General features: G+C 41.7%; 1 protein-coding gene across 2 annotated transcripts in view; it reads right to left on the bottom strand.

The window, feature by feature from the left end:
• Positions 1-17,709, bottom strand: part of LOC144988858 (uncharacterized) — a 65,995-nt gene that overhangs the window by 37,874 nt on the left and 10,412 nt on the right. Inside the window, exon 2 of one of the 2 annotated variants that reach the window (XM_078940003.1) lies at positions 13,925-14,515. In XM_078940003.1, coding sequence (XP_078796129.1) covers positions 13,925-14,515 — 591 coding nt within the window. Of the gene's footprint in view, positions 1-12,536; positions 14,516-17,709 lie in introns of those variants that run through there. The other variant, XM_078940002.1, reaches the window with a different exon arrangement.

Below are 17,709 nucleotides of genomic sequence, written 5' to 3'. Positions count from 1 at the left end.
TCATTTTTTTTACGGGATCGCTCGCCGTGATGTCATCGACTTCGGGGGGGTGGCGTTCTCTTTGCCGAAAATTCATTTTCAATTTATCCCAGGTGTGTGCCAATTTTGGTGAGTTTTCGGGTATGTGGCGGGGGTCAAAATTAAGCTCAAAGACGCCGTTAGTGTGCAAGAAGAATAATAATTAAAGCCGCAAGCGGCGTTGTATGGCCCGCAGACGCAACCCGCCTTCCACGCCCAACTCTACGCACCACCGCCCTCACCGCCCTCACCGCCCTCACTGCCCACTTTTGATGAAGGCTAGTCAAAACTGCATATGCTAATTATGCTAACTATGCTAGCTATGCTAATGTGGCTAAAAGTGCTAGCATTGCGATCAGCATCATTAACTGACTCAGAATAACACATTACCTAAAATGCTAATTATGCTAACTATGCAAGCTATGCTAACGTGGCTAAAAGTGCTAGCATAGCGATCATCATAATCAACTGACTCAGAAAAACACATTACCTAAAATGCTAATTATGCTAACTATGCTAGCTATGCTAATGTGGCTAAAAGTGCTAGCATAGCGATCAGCATCATTAACTGACTCAGAAAAACACATTACCTAAAATGCTAATTATGCTAACTATGCTAGCTATGCTAATGTGGCTAAAAGTCCTAGCATAGCGAGCAACATCATTAACTGACTCAGAAAAACACATTCCTCCATTGGTTAAAGCTATATGTCATAAGTTAGTAAAAAAAACCACTTTTTTCAAAAATGCGGCTTTTCTGTTGATTTTATCTCCATAGCAACCATTTTATGTCTTGGTCCCCTCAAGAGGACGAACAGATTGACGTCAGTTTCGGACAAATCGGTTAAAGTAATATTTTTGTCGTCCTTAGCAACAGTGGTTTTATGCTAACCACGCCCACATTCCTTATATGTCCATATCCAGTGTTTTTCCATGTATTCAGTTTAAGGCATGAATGGATGCATTCAATTTTCACTGTACTGTATTGAAATGCATGGGAGTTATAACAGTGCGCCACTTTGCTAGCTCGCCACGCACACGCCGTTCAAAATCTACAACTTCTAATTCCAACATTTTTTCCACAGTAGCCTGCCATTGATACCCAAAAAGTTTCGAGACGATCGATAAAAATTCCAACGACAAGTTTACGTTTGAATCCAGTGGCAAAGGTGTTTTTTATAGGAAATTCAAGATGGCCGCCTTTTCCCGAGGTCAAAGGTCAACGAAACTCCAAAGGTAATTGTAGACTTATAATACGGACATGCGAGTCAAATTTCGTGAAAATCGCTCGAAAAAAAGTTCCTTTTTCCATATTGTGTAGAAACGCGAAAAACTCAAAATGGCAGATTTTGGCACAAAATGGCCGCCAAACCGTAGGTCGTGTCACCATTCCGTAATGATTTCAAAACGTCCTTTGGATATCGCGGACAAGGGTATATGGGTTTCGTTAGTCGATTCTCAAAAAAAAAGTTCCGAATTTTTTCGTTTTTGCCGAGTCGGCACATTTTTTTGCGACCTTTTCTTGCTTACCACGCCCACATTCCTTTATCGATCTTGTCGTGTGTAGCATCGTTTTGTTCAGCGCGGGCCAAGGAATCGCATATTTCCTCTTCACGACATTGCGATGAAAAATGTGCGAGCTAGCCAAGATGGCAACGGTTGCTAGCTCGCCACGCGCACGCCGTTCAAAATCTACAACTTCTAATTCCAACATATTGTCCAGAGTAGCTGGCCGTTGGTGCCCGAAAAGTTACGAGACAATTGAGGAAAATTCCAACGACGAGTTTTCGTTTGTATCTGGTGCTAAAGGTGCTTTTTTGAGAAAATTCCAGATGGCGGCCTTTTCCCAAGGTCAAAGGTCAACGACACTTCTGGGGTGTTTGTAGACTGGAGCTGGCAGCAAGTGTGTGCAATTGCGTGAAAATCGCTCAAACAAAAGTGTCTTTTCCCCATATTGTGGGAAAACACGAAAATCGCCAATTCTCAGAGTTCGCCACAAAATGGCCGCCAAGCCGTAGGTCGTGTGGCCGTCCCATAATGCTTTCAAAACATCTTTGGGATATCCCCGACACGTGTGTCTTGGTTTCGCGGCTGTATTTTGAAGTACATTTTGTTCGGCCCCATACGCGATTTTCGGCCCATTCATTTTTTTGACGGGATCGCTGGCCGTGATGTCATCGTCTTCGGGGGGGTGACGTTGACTTTGTGGAAAATTCATTTGCAATTTATCCCAGGTGTGTGCACGTTTTGGTGACTTTTCGAGCATGCGGCGGGGGTCAAATTCTCGCTGAAAGGCGGCGAAGTCGTCGTTCCAACTGCGAAAACAATATGGTCCTTGCAGTCAGTGACTGCTGCTGCGGGCCATAATAAGGTATGAGGAATAGCAGTGCGCGACTTTGCGAGCTCGCCACGCGGACGCCGTTCAAAATCTACAACTTCTAATTGCAACATTTTTTTCACAGTAGCTTGCCGTTGATGCCCAAAAAGTTTCGAGACGATCGCGGAAAATTCCAACGACAAGTTTACGATTGAATCCAGGGGTAAAGGCGTTTTTTATAGAAAATTCAAGATGGCGGCCTTTTCCCGAGGTCAAAGGTGGACGAAACTCCAGAGGTAGTTGTGGACTGGCTCTAGCAACATGTGAGTCAAATTTCGTGAAAATCGCTCGAAAAAAAGTTCCTTTTTCCATATTGTGTAGAAACGCGAAAAACTAAAAATGGCAGATTTTGGCACAAAATGGCCGCCAAACCGTAGGTCGTGTCACCATCCCGTAATGATTTCAAAACGTCCTTTGGATATCGCGGACAAGGGTATATGGGTTTCGTTAGTCGATTCTCAAAAAAAAAGTTCCGAATTTTTTCGTTTTTGCCGAGTCGGCACATTTTTTTGCGACGGTTTTTTGCTTACCACGCCCACATTCCTTTATCGATCTTGTCGTGCGTAGCATCGTTTTGTTCAGCGCGGGCCAAGGAATCGCATATTTCCTCTTCACGACATTGCGATGAAAAATGTGCGAGCTAGCCAAGATGGCAACGGTTGCTAGCTCGCCACGCGCACGCCGTTCAAAATCTACAACTTCTAATTCCAACATTTTGTCCAGAGTAGCTGGCCGTTGGTGCCCGAAAAGTTACGAGACGATTGAGGAAAATTCCAACGACGAGTTTTCGTTTGTATCTGGTGCTAAAGGTGCTTTTTTGAGAAAATTCCAGATGGCGGCCTTTTCCCAAGGTCAAAGGTCAACGACACTTCTGGGGTGTTTGTAGACTGGAGCTGGCAGCAAGTGTGTGCAATTGCGTGAAAATCGCTCAAACAAAAGTGTCTTTTCCCCATATTGTGGGAAAACACGAAAATCGCCAATTCTCAGAGTTCGCCACAAAATGGACGCCAAGCCGTAGGTCGTGTGGCCGTCCCATAATGCTTTCAAAACATCTTTGGGATATCCCCGACACGTGTGTCTTGGTTTCGCGGCTGTATTTTGAAGTACATTTTGTTCGGCCCCATACGCGATTTTCGGCCCATTCATTTTTTTGACGGGATCGCTGGCCGTGATGTCATCGTCTTCGGGGGGGTGACGTTGACTTTGTGGAAAATTCATTTGCAATTTATCCCAGGTGTGTGCACGTTTTGGTGACTTTTCGAGCATGCGGCGGGGGTCAAATTCTCGCTGAAAGGCGGCGAAGTCGTCGTTCCAACTGCGAAAACAATATGGTCCTTGCAGTCAGTGACTGCTGCTGCGGGCCATAATAATAATGAAACGAAGCAGAAACAATATAGAAGTTTTTGCAGTCAGGTGGCCTATGTATTTCAATGCGGCCTGTCTTTTACTATAGGCTGGGCATGTTTTTTTGGCTTTAAACCCGTCTTTTGAGGGCTTTTTGGGGCTTTTTTGGGTTTTTGTCGTCATTTTTGCGACTACAATTTTGACGTTTGTGCGTTGGTGTTGTGCGTGTGTGTGTGTATTTTTGTTGCGTTACACAATTGTCGTGTCGTTGTGTGCTTTGGGCGACTTTTGACCCCATTTTTTGGCGTTTTGACGCGTTTTTTTGACGTTTTGGACTTTTTGAGTGTTCGACCCTCGTACCAGTTACAATATGGTCCTTGCAGTCTATGACTGCTGCGGGCCATAATAATAATAATGAAACGAAGCAGAAACAATATAGAAGTTTTTGCAGTCAGGTGGCCTATGTATTTCAATGCGGCCTGTCTTTTACTATAGGCTGGGCATGTCTGTTTGGCTTTAAACCCGTTCTTTGAGGGCTTTTTGGGGCTTTTTTGGGTTTTTGTCGTCATTTTTGCGACTACAATTTTGACGTTTGTGCGTTGGTGTTGTGCGTGTGTGTGTGTATTTTTGTTGCGTTACACAATTGTCGTGTCGTTGTGTGCTTTGGGCGACTTTTGACCCCATTTTTTGGCGTTTTGACGCGTTTTTTTGACGTTTTGGACCTTTTTGAGTGTTCGACCCTCGTACCAGTTACAATATGGTCCTTGCAGTCTATGACTGCTGCGGGCCATAATAAACATTCGAAAAACAATATAGAAGTTTTTGCAGTCAGGTGGCCTATGTATTTCAATGCGGCTTGTCTTTTACTATAGGCTGGGCATGTCTTTTTGGCTTTAAACCCGTCTTTTGAGGGCTTTTTGGGGCTTTTTTGGGTTTTTGTCGTGATTTTTGCGACTACAATTTTGACGTTTGTGCGTTGGTGTTGTGCGTGTGTGTGTGTATTTTTGTTGCGTTACACAATTGTCGTGTCGTTTTGTGCTTTGGAAGTTTTTGACCCCATTTTTTGGCGTTTTGACGCGTTTTTTGACGTTTTGGACCTTTTTGAGTGTTCGACCCTCGTACCAGTTACAATATGGTCCTTGCAGTCTATGACTGCTGCGGGCCATAATAATAAACATTCGAAAAACAATATAGAAGTTTTTGCAGTCAGGTGGCCTATGTATTTCAATGCGGCCTGTCTTTTACTATAGGCTGGGCATGTCTTTTTGGCTTTAAACCCGTTCTTTGAGGGCTTTTTGGGGCTTATTTTGGCTTTTTCGTGTTTTTGTCGTCATTTTTGCGACTACAATTTTGTCGTTTTTGCGTTGGTGTTGTGCGTGTGTGTGTCTATTTTTGTTGCGTTACACAATTGTCGTGTCGTTGTGTGCTTTGGGCGACTTTTGACCCCATTTTTTGGCGTTTAAACGCGTTTTTTTGACGTTTTGGACCTTTTTGGGGGTCGACCCTCGTAGCAGTTACAATATGGTCCTTGCACTCTGTGAGTGCTGCGGGCCATAATTAAAATACAACATTGTTATATTTCTCAGCATTGATTAGTCATTTGATATACTCTGCATTTTGGATCTTAACTGCACTGTTTATCTGAGTTGTTACCTACAAATACACATTGGTATTTATTGATCATTTTATTTTAGGGTAAACGTACACTACAAAATATCCATGAGAATACTAATAAGGTACCAGAGTGAAAAGCAGCAGATTGAGAAGAGTTAATAGATAAAATCTTAACGATGCATATCTCTACTAAATGTTAACTTTACTAGATGTTAACTCTACTTGATGTTAGCTCTAATAATTCAAAACAACTCATTTCTATTAACAGGTACATCCAAAATAATTCATTTTGTGAATATTTTTCCTTTATGTAGTTTCATTACACATAGATTGAAATGTATTGATCCTTTACTTTTTTACTTTTGATCATTGTGGCTTAGAGAAGATGAAAACCTAAAAAAGCTGTCCAAGAAAGTCAGGATAAGACAAGACAAGACTTTATTGATCCCTGGAGGGAAATTCAGTTGTTACAGCAGACAAACAAGAAATATAGCAGTTAAAAAAACAAAAAGTCAGTAAAAATTAAATTAGTAATAAAAAGTAGAAGTAAAAGTACAAGTCATGAATAAATAAGCAAACACAGCAGCAGTTTCAACAGTCCTAAACGGTGTCATTCTATAGTCTAACTGCTGCTGGGAAGCGAATCATATATCAAAACAACCAAAGTATTTTATTATGGCCCGCAGCAGCAGTCACTGACTGCAAGGACCATATTGTTTTCGCAGTTGGAACGACGACTTCGCCGCCTTTCAGCGAGAATTTGACCCCCACCGCATGCTCGAAAAGTCACCAAAATGTGCACACACCTGGGATAAATTGCAAATGAATTTTCCACAAAGTCAACGTCACCCCCCCGAAGACGATGACATCACGGCCAGCGATCCCGTCAAAAAAATGAATGGGCCGAAAATCGCGTATGGGGCCGAACAAAATGTACTTCAAAATACGGCCGCGAAACCAAGACACACGTGTCGGGGATATCCCAAAGATGTTTTGAAAGCATTATGGGACGGCCACACGACCTACGGCTTGGCGGCCATTTTGTGGCGAACTCTGAGAATTGGCGATTTTCGTGTTTTCCCACAATATGGGGAAAAGACACTTTTGTTTGAAGGATTTTCACGCAATTGCACACACTTGCTGCCAGCTCCAGTCTACAAACACCCCAGAAGTGTCGTTGACCTTTGACCTTGGGAAAAGGCCGCCATCTGGAATTTTCTCAAAAAATCACCTTTAGCACCAGATACAAACGAAAACTCGTCGCTGGAATTTTCATCAATCGTCTCGTAACTTTTCGGGCACCAACGGCCAGCTACTCTGGACAAAATGTTGGAATTAGAAGTTGTAGATTTTGAACGGCGTGCGCGTGGCGAGCTAGCAACCGTTGCCATCTTGGCTAGCTCGCACATTTTTCATCGGAATGTCGTGAAGAGGAAATATGCGATTCCTTGGCCCGCGCTGAACAAAACGATGCTACGCACGACAAGATCGATAAAGGAATGTGGGCGTGGTAAGCAAAAAACCGTCGCAAAAAAATGTGCCGACTCGGCAAAAACGAAAAAATTCGGAACTTTTTTTTTGAGAATCGACTAACGAAACCAATATACCCTTGTCCGCGATATCCAAAGGACGTTTTGAAATCATTACGGGATGGTGACACGACCTACGGTTTGGCGGCCATTTTCTGCCAAAATCTGCCATTTTTGCGTTTTTCGCGTTTTTACACAATATGGAAAAATGAACTTTTTTTCGAGCGATTTTCACAAAATTTGACTCACATGTTGCTAGAGCCAGTCCACAACTACCTCTGGAGTTTCGTCCACCTTTGACCTCGGGAAAAGGCCGCCATCTTGAATCTTCTATAAAAAACGGCTTTACCCCTGGATTCAATCGTAAACTTGTCGTTGGAAATTTCCGCGATCGTCTCGAAACTTTTTGGGCATCAACGGCAAGCTACTGTGAAAAAAATGTTGCAATTAGAAGTTGTAGATTTTGAACGGCGTCCGCGTGGCGAGCTCGCAAAGTCGCGCACTGCTATTCCACATACCTTATTATGGCCCGCAGCAGCAGTCACTGACTGCAAGGACCATATTGTTTTCGCAGTTGGAACGACGACTTCGCCGCCTTTCAGCGAGAATTTGACCCCCGCCGCATGCTCGAAAAGTCACCAAAATGTGCACACACCTGGGATAAATTGCAAATGAATTTTCCACAAAGTCAACGTCACCCCCCCGAAGACGATGACATCACGGCCAGCGATCCCGTCAAAAAAATGAATGGGCCGAAAATCGCGTATGGGGCCGAACAAAATGTACTTCAAAATACGGCCGCGAAACCAAGACACACGTGTCGGGGATATCCCAAAGATGTTTTGAAAGCATTATGGGACGGCCACACGACCTACGGCTTGGCGGCCATTTTGTGGCGAACTCTGAGAATTGGCGATTTTCGTGTTTTCCCACAATATGGGGAAAAGACACTTTTGTTTGAAGGATTTTCACGCAATTGCACACACTTGCTGCCAGCTCCAGTCTACAAACACCCCAGAAGTGTCGTTGACCTTTGACCTTGGGAAAAGGCCGCCATCTGGAATTTTCTCAAAAAATCACCTTTAGCACCAGATACAAACGAAAACTCGTCGCTGGAATTTTCATCAATCGTCTCGTAACTTTTCGGGCACCAACGGCCAGCTACTCTGGACAAAATGTTGGAATTAGAAGTTGTAGATTTTGAACGGCGTGCGCGTGGCGAGCTAGCAACCGTTGCCATCTTGGCTAGCTCGCACATTTTTCATCGGAATGTCGTGAAGAGGAAATATGCGATTCCTTGGCCCGCGCTGAACAAAACGATGCTACGCACGACAAGATCGATAAAGGAATGTGGGCGTGGTAAGCAAAAAACCGTCGCAAAAAAATGTGCCGACTCGGCAAAAACGAAAAAATTCGGAACTTTTTTTTTGAGAATCGACTAACGAAACCAATATACCCTTGTCCGCGATATCCAAAGGACGTTTTGAAATCATTACGGGATGGTGACACGACCTACGGTTTGGCGGCCATTTTGTGCCAAAATCTGCCATTTTGCGTTTTTCGCGTTTTTACACAATATGGAAAAATGAACTTTTTTTCGAGCGATTTTCACAAAATTTGACTCACATGTTGCTAGAGCCAGTCCACAACTACCTCTGGAGTTTCGTCCACCTTTGACCTCGGGAAAAGGCCGCCATCTTGAATTTTCTATAAAAAACGCCTTTACCCCTGGATTCAATCGTAAACTTGTCGTTGGAATTTTCCGCGATCGTCTCGAAACTTTTTGGGCATCAACGGCAAGCTACTGTGAAAAAAATGTTGCAATTAGAAGTTGTAGATTTTGAACGGCGTCCGCGTGGCGAGCTCGCAAAGTCGCGCACTGCTATTCCACATACCTTATTATGGCCCGCAGCAGCAGTCACTGACTGCAAGGACCATATTGTTTTCGCAGTTGGAACGACGACTTCGCCGCCTTTCAGCGAGAATTTGACCCCCGCCGCATGCTCGAAAAGTCACCAAAATGTGCACACACCTGGGATAAATTGCAAATGAATTTTCCACAAAGTCAACGTCACCCCCCCGAAGACGATGACATCACGGCCAGCGATCCCGTCAAAAAAATGAATGGGCCGAAAATCGCGTATGGGGCCGAACAAAATGTACTTCAAAATACAGTCGCGAAACCAATACACACGTGTCGGGGATATCCCAAAGATGTTTTGAAATCATTATGGGACGGCCACACGACCTACGGCTTGGCGGCCATTTTGTGGCGAACTCTGAGAATTGGCGATTTTCGTGTTTTCCCACAATATGGGGAAAAGACACTTTTGTTTGAAGGATTTTCACGCAATTGCACACACTTGCTGCCAGCTCCAGTCTACAAACACCACAGAAGTGTCGTTGACCTTTGACCTTGGGAAAAGGCCGCCATCTGGAATTTTCTCAAAAAATCACCTTTAGCACCAGATACAAACGAAAACTCGTCGCTGGAATTTTCATCAATCGTCTCGTAACTTTTCGGGCACCAACGGCCAGCTACTCTGGACAAAATGTTGGAATTAGAAGTTGTAGATTTTGAACGGCGTGCGCGTGGCGAGCTAGCAACCGTTGCCATCTTGGCTAGCTCGCACATTTTTCATCGGAATGTCGTGAAGAGGAAATATGCGATTCCTTGGCCCGCGCTGAACAAAACGATGCTACGCACGACAAGATCGATAAAGGAATGTGGGCGTGGTAAGCAAAAAACCGTCGCAAAAAAATGTGCCGACTCGGCAAAAACGAAAAAATTCGGAACTTTTTTTTTGAGAATCGACTAACGAAACCAATATACCCTTGTCCGCGATATCCAAAGGACGTTTTGAAATCATTACGGGATGGTGACACGACCTACGGTTTGGCGGCCATTTTGTGCCAAAATCTGCCATTTTGCGTTTTTCGCGTTTTTACACAATATGGAAAAATGAACTTTTTTTCGAGCGATTTTCACAAAATTTGACTCACATGTTGCTAGAGCCAGTCCACAACTACCTCTGGAGTTTCGTCCACCTTTGACCTCGGGAAAAGGCCGCCATCTTGAATTTTCTATAAAAAACGCCTTTACCCCTGGATTCAATCGTAAACTTGTCGTTGGAATTTTCCGCGATCGTCTCGAAACTTTTTGGGCATCAACGGCAAGCTACTGTGAAAAAAATGTTGCAATTAGAAGTTGTAGATTTTGAACGGCGTCCGCGTGGCGAGCTCGCAAAGTCGCGCACTGCTATTCCACATACCTTATTATGGCCCGCAGCAGCAGTCACTGACTGCAAGGACCATATTGTTTTCGCAGTTGGAACGACGACTTCGCCGCCTTTCAGCGAGAATTTGACCCCCGCCGCATGCTCGAAAAGTCACCAAAACGTGCACACACCTGGGATAAATTGCAAATGAATTTTCCACAAAGTCAACGTCACCCCCCCGAAGACGATGACATCACGGCCAGCGATCCCGTCAAAAAAATGAATGGGCCGAAAATCGCGTATGGGGCCGAACAAAATGTACTTCAAAATACAGTCGCCAAACCAATACACACGTGTCGGGGATATCCCAAAGATGTTTTGAAATCATTATGGGACGGCCACACGACCTACGGCTTGGCGGCCATTTTGTGGCGAACTCTGAGAATTGGCGATTTTCGTGTTTTCCCACAATATGGGGAAAAGACACTTTTGTTTGAACGATTTTCACGCAATTGCACACACTTGCTGCCAGCTCCAGTCTACAAACACCCTAGAAGTGTCGTTTACCTTTGACCTTGGGAAAAGGCCGCCATCTGGAATTTTCTCAAAAAAGCACCTTTAGCACCAGATACAAACGAAAACTCGTCGTTGGAATTTTCATCAATCGTCTCGTAACTTTTCGGGCACCAACGGCCAGCTACTCTGGACAAAATGTTGTCCAGAGTAGCTGGCTGAACGAAACCAATAACCAACGTTGGGCATCAATGGCAAGCTACTGTGGAAAAAACGTTGGAATTAGAAGTTGTAGATTTTGAACGGCGTGCGCGTGGCGAACTAGCTAAGTGGCGCACTGTTATTACTCCTATGTTTTTCAAAGGATTACTGTGAAATTTGAATGCATGCATTAATGCCTGAAACAGAATACATTGAAAAACACTGGATATGGACATATAAGGAATGTGGGCGTGGTTAGCATAAAACCACTGTTGCTAAGGACAACAAAAAGTTTACTTTTACCGATTTGTCCGAAACTGACGTCAACCTGTTCGTCCTCCCAAGGGGACCAAAACATAAAATGGTTGCTATGGAGATAAAATCAACAGAAAAGCTGCCATTTTGGAAAAAGTGGGTTTTTTAATCAACTTATGACATATAGCTCTCACCAATGGAGGAATGTGTTTTTTCTAGTCAGTTGATGATGCTGATCGCTATGCTAGCACTTTTAGCAACAATAGCATAGCTAGCGTAGTTAGCATAATTAGCATTTTAGGTAATGTGTTTTTCTGAGTCAGTTGATGATGCTGATCGCTATGCTAGCACTTTTAGCTGTGTTAGCATAACTAGCATAGTAAGCATAATTAGCATTTTTAAAAATGTGTTTTCCTGAGTCAGTTGATGATGCTGATCGCTATGCTTGCACTTTTAGCCACATTAGGATAGTTAGCATAGTTAGCATAATTAGCAAATGCCGTTTTTATTAGCCTTTATCAAAAGTGGGCGGTGAGGGAGGCGGTGGTGCGTAAATTTGGGCATGGAGGCGGTGGTGCGTAGAGTTGGGCGTGGAAGGCGGGTTGCGTCTGCGGGCCATACAACGCCGCTTGCGGCTTTAATTTTATTTGTGTTTTATTTTATTTTTTATTTTAGAAAAATTCATTTCTACGCTCACTTGTGCCTCCCTCTAATTAAGTTACTGCATCAATATGGTGTGGAGGCCAGCAGCCTGTGGCTCTGTGTACATGAAATGAAAGCTCAGGTTGCTATGGAGTTCATTAGAACAGCGTTTTTCAACCAGTGTGCCGTGGGAGAAGTTCAAGTGTGCCGTGGGAAATTGCCCTCATTAACTGATCTAAAAACATTTTCCATCTCCAGGATTTCAGCTCTTTGTTCATCCAAACAGGCCCTAATAAAACACTGAGTAGTTAGGAATATGAAAGATCATAAAATACTTTTTTCTTTGTGTTTATTTGATTCTATTAAAGTCATTTTGATAAGAATGACGGAACCGCGATTAAGCTGTTTCGGAAAAGTCCCGCCCCTTTAACTGTCTCCGCCAATCATTTTTGAAGGCTCAATCACATGTCATCAGTCTGACCAATCAGAAGTGGTTAAAGTCTCAACTTCCTTGTTCCAATTTAGCTCATAAAGTCGCTCAGTTCTATCAATAATACCAGCTAAAGCTCGTCTTTAGCGGTGTAGCTTTCCCTAGAATCCGGTGTCAGACCGTGGAACAAGAGAACAAAACAATGAAGTTCAGATACGTTAGTCTTTCTGCATTCGGCGGATTCTTTCACTACATCTCCCATGATGCATTGGGTTAAAGTAAAAGTTTCGGTGCACAATGAGCCTCTCCTCTTAACGTCTTGAAACAACGAACTCACGTCAAACAGTGTTTAAATCTTCTAACTTACCTTCTATTACACGTTTTATTAAAAAAAAAAAAACAGCTGCAGCTTCCAGCTTTTTCTGCCACAATTATCACAAAGATGCATGTGAGATTGCAGAGGGCTTTAGATGAATACAGACGATGAGTTTCTCCTTTTTTTTTTTTTTTTTTGGATGCTGGTGTGCCGCGGGATTTTTGTCAAGGTTAAAGTGTGCCGTGGCCCAAAAAAGGTTGAAAAACACTGCATTAGAACATTGAGGTTTCACCCCAGAAGTTTTAAGCATTAAAAACGTATTTTAAAATATTTGATTTTTCTGAAAAACAGAACTTTTCCCCTGTAGAATCAAGTCTTCTGCTGTGGTACAGAGGTTGAGAGGTCGACCTCTTATCAGAAAAAGTTTAGAATTTAGAGTTTACACTAAATCCTTAAATTGTCAAGAAAAAGTCTTGCAAATTCTCATGTGTCTTTTGAGATTAGATACACGACTAAAACTTTTTTTACATTCTTTACAAGAAAAAGGCTTTTCTCCTGTGTGAGTTCTCATGTGTCTTTTGAGATTAGATACACGACTAAAACTTTTTTTACATTCTTTACAAGAAAAAGGCTTTTCTCCTGTGTGAGTTCTCATGTGTCTTTTGAGATTAGATACACGACTAAAACTTTTTTTACATTCTTTACAAGAAAAAGGCTTTTCTCCTGTGTGAGTTCTCATGTGTCTTTTGAGATGAGATATTTGACTAAAACATTTTTTACATTCTTCACAAGAGAAAGGCTTTTCTCCTGTATGAGTTCTCATGTGTTTTCTGAGAGTAGATACATCACAAAAACTTTTTTTACATTCTTTACAAGAAAACGGCTTTTCTCCTGTGTGAGTTCTCACGTGTGATTTCAGTTGAAATATACAACCAAATTTTTTTTTACATGCTTTACAAGAAAAAGGCATTTCTCCTGTATGGGTTCTCATGTGTTGTTTGAGACTAGATACATGACTAAAACTTTTTTTACATTCTTTACAAGAAAAAGGCTTTTCTCCTGTGTGAGTTCTCATGTGTGTTTTGAGATGAGATGCACAACTAAAACTTTTTTTACATTCTTTACAAGAAAAAGGCTTTTCTCCTGTGTGAGTTCTCATGTGTGCTTTGAGATGAGATATGTAATTAAAACTTTTGTCACATTCTTTACAAGAAAATCTCTTATCTTCTGCATGGATTCTTGCATGAATTTTGAACAGAGATATGTCACAAAAGCTTTTGCCACATTCTTTACAGATATAACATCTTTCATCAGACCCAGTTTCCATATAGTCAGACAGGTTAGTAATTATTATTACGTTTTTACCAGACTTGATAGAGGAAAGCTTCTCTTCATTTGGAGATTGTTTACATTTCTTACCAAGATTTGTCTTCTTGGGATTTTTTCTAACATCAGAGTCACACTGACCTGCTGACATGTGAGAGCTGTCCACACTTTGGACATGACTACTGTCCCTCCTCTTCCTCTGATCTCTGTTCTGTGGATCTGTCTCTTCATCAGTAGTTGATGTTGATTTTGTCTCTTCATCTGTAGTTGATGTTGATTTTGTCTCTTCATCTGTAGTTGATGTTGATTCTTCATGTTGGTTTTCTTCTTCATCCTGACCATCAGTTACATTAAAGCTCTGCTGATTCTTTAGATCTGCTTCACTGATCTCATCATCCTCATAAGTAGGAATCTCCATCAAGGTATCAGTCTCCTGCTTCAGATCAAGCTGATCTTCATTCTGACTGATGCAGAGTTCCCCTGGTTCCTCTTTAATCTGTGGAGGTTCTGGTTCTTCCTGTTCCTCTTTAATCTGTGGAGGTTCTGGTTCTTCCTGTTCCTCTTTAATCTGTGGAGGTTCTGGTTCCTCATGTTCCTCTTTAACCTGTGGAGGTTCTGGTTTCTCCTGCTCCTCTTTGGTCTGTGGACGTTCTGCTTCTTCATGTTCCACTCTGAAGTTCCTCTGCTGGATGCAGAGATCTTCCTCTTCAGTCATCCAACACTGGGGGAGAGCTGCAGAAACACAAGTAGAGGCCCTTTTATATGTTGTGGTGACTTTGTTTATTGTTAAGCACCAATAAGAAATATTGTAGTATCATTCAGAATATGCACAATAAAAAAACGATAAATTTTTTAAAATAATTTTTTTTGTTTTCTTTAGCACAACGATATAAAACTGTGCTGAAAAAGGCCCCCAACACCCCCCCCCCCATGAGGAGAGCTGTTTCAGTCAATAAATAGTCTGAACCAGTTAAAGATAGAAAATAATATTTTCTTGTTTTTTTTAAGGAAATGAAAATGCAGATAAGTACTTCATAAATGGTACGAACAGGTCTTTAATGTTATATAACTGTATACTCAAATTAAATCATGCTGAAATAAATAGGACAGATGGACTAGAAAGGGGACAGAGGGACTGACAGAAAATGTTCTTTTAACCTGATTCTGTCTCTAATTATTTTCATATGAAATTATAAACAGGAAAAAAGTCTGAAAAAAAATAAAATGTTTTGGATTCTTGCCATTTTTGACAGTATAGATCCAGGACTCTATAGGAAATGTTTGACACAGTCTCTGAGGCTTTTTTCAGCACAACACCAGCTGTGTTATATTAGGAATATGCTGCTAATAAAGTTACATTCACATGTCTATTATTGTATTTATTTTATTTAGAAATCATCTCCAGGACTGAGGTCTGGGGCCCCATCAATCGGGGTCAGAAACTTGCCTGTGGTGGTGTTGGTGGGTGTGTTTATGTGTGCGTGTTAGCCTGGAGGTGCTGCTGGCAGCTCATATGGTAAAAATGTGTCAACATGGACAAAAACAATGGCTAAATTTAAATTAGCCATTTTATAACATATTTCATTTTACTTTAAAAATCAGTTCATTATTTTAAAACAGAATTTTAAAATATTCATTTTAATCATGTTGAATGTTATTATAATTGTATGTCTTTTTTTCAGAAACTCTGATTTCTAAATCAATATTTTCCAAAGTAGCTTTGTTTTTATTTCACTTTGCTGTTTTTCACAATGACTTATTCATGTCATGAAGAGTTTTTCCAGCAGAATGAGTGTCTGTCAATCAGTGAAAGTGGGTGGGATCTAAACATTGGCTGATCCCTGGTAATCGACTCGTGTTTCTAGATACCTGCTCTGTGGTGTTCCAGTCAGAGAGATTACATATTTCAGCGATATCTGCACAGCTTTGCTGACATTAGAGGATCACATAGAGACAAACAATCTGTCTGCTGCAGAAGATTCAAACATGGACCACTCTGTTTTTTAATTTGAGGGTTCATGTGTCAAATTAACACAGAACTGACCCTAAAACCACCCAAAGCCATTTTTACCTGCAACACCACCACTTCTGGTAACACTGTCGATGTGCTGGGGTGCATACTCCCCCTAGTGTTGAGGGGTGTGCATTGCAGCGTCACGTTTGCTGAAGTGACTTCGATCGATGTAGTTAGGGTGCTGCTGCTTATGTCTGAGTAAAGGAGTAGCCAATCACAAAAATGTCTCTGCCTTGTCTGGTTTGCAATCATTGGTCTTGTTGTTACACTTCAGTTACAGGGAGACCGTGATTGTTCGAAATGCATCTTGGGTATGCGTGATGCATGACGGGATATTGTTCACAGCCAGTCCAGTAGGTGAAGCAGCCGGCCTAATCTTATGATATTTTTTCTGATTTTCATCGAGACAATAATAGATTGATCCTTCTTGCTTTTATTTTTACCCCTATTAAATGCTCACAGAGACACGGAAGTAGCGGCAGAAAGCGGCTTTTGCAGCAAGATGGTCGGAGAGAGTACCAGGATGTGAATGAACGTGATTACCGATTCTTTTGTGCTTTTTAAAATAAGTAAATCTGATCTCTAAACATCCTCCGTATCTTGAATGCAATGTAATGAGACACACACAGACAGAAATGTGAAGATATCTGCTGTAAATCCAACTATTACTCACATCTGTGTCTATGAATAACAGGAAAAATGATCCGCTAGGAGGTAGCATGTAGCCCAATAGCTCTCGAATGTAAAGCGACTGCTAAAGAGTATGTTAATAAAAGATAAGTCCAGGGTATTATTATTCCTATTTGACCCTCAACTACAATATCAGCTGGCTGTCTGTCTACTGGCCAGCCAGCAGCCCGAATGCCGGCATGACAAGCAAAAGAGCTCCGCGGTGGAGCTAGGTCTGGTGAGTCATATGGCAAAGCAGCAAGCCGAGGTATCAGAAATCTTATGATATTTTTTCTTATATTCAATAATAAATTGATCATTCTTGTTTTTCTTTTTCCTTTCTTGAATGAATGTGGGTCACAGAGACATGGAAGTTACAGCTGAAAGTGTCTTTTGCGGTCGGACGGAGAGCATATTTATGTTTATGAATGACTTATGACGTGAATAAATATTCCGTTCACACAACTTAATTATTTCGTTCGCACAAATGAATCATTTCGAGGGAACAGAATATTATCTTGTGGGAAAAAGATATTAATCTGTGGGAACGAGATGTATTTTAGTTTTTTAATGTCAGGACATGGGCTCCGTATATTTGAAATTTTATTTTCAAAAAGTTCTTTAGTTAATGTGTTGCAAAATTCAGTTAGAAATGTCTAATTTAAAAATTATAATGGATTAACAGAAATGCTTTTTCATTTTCACAATGTGACTGAATCAAATGACTCAAACTTAAATTGAAAGACCAATCCTTCAAAATACTTTTTCATTTTCTACTTAAACACTGCTTATTCTGTGCCATAAATAAAACCAAAAGGCAAAGAGGGGATTTATGTTTTCACATCCACCCTGCGAATAGTGTTGCAAAACTCAATTCCAGTTAGCATTTCAGGGGGGATGAGGGGGGATGATGTCAGTGTGTGTTAGTCCAACCAGCAAACGCCAAAAGTTTAGCATGATGAAATCTGTTAGCGTTGTTCATGGGGCTGTAGCTGTCCTGGAACAGCAAAATCAGCAGGAACCTGCTGGAAACGATCTTCTAAATGTGCTTTTATTACTGTTATGATTATTATTATTAAGGGCCTGCTCGCTCATGATTTTTAAATCCGTACGGCCAGTGCTTCTTTCTTTGCTGCAAGCAGGGTTAGCATTAGGCTAATACGTGCTAAAAACATTAGCCGTGGAGGAACACATCTTTGATTCAAATCCAAAAATGCTGACAATGAGTCTCTGTCCCAATATT

Source organism: Oryzias latipes, chromosome 2, assembly GCF_053564925.1.
Source record: "Oryzias latipes strain Hd-rR chromosome 2, Olatipes_Hd-rR_3.1".
Classification (NCBI taxonomy): domain Eukaryota; kingdom Metazoa; phylum Chordata; class Actinopteri; order Beloniformes; family Adrianichthyidae; genus Oryzias; species Oryzias latipes.
Note: the sequence above shows the minus strand (reverse complement) of the source record. Positions and strands in the feature narration are given on the sequence as shown.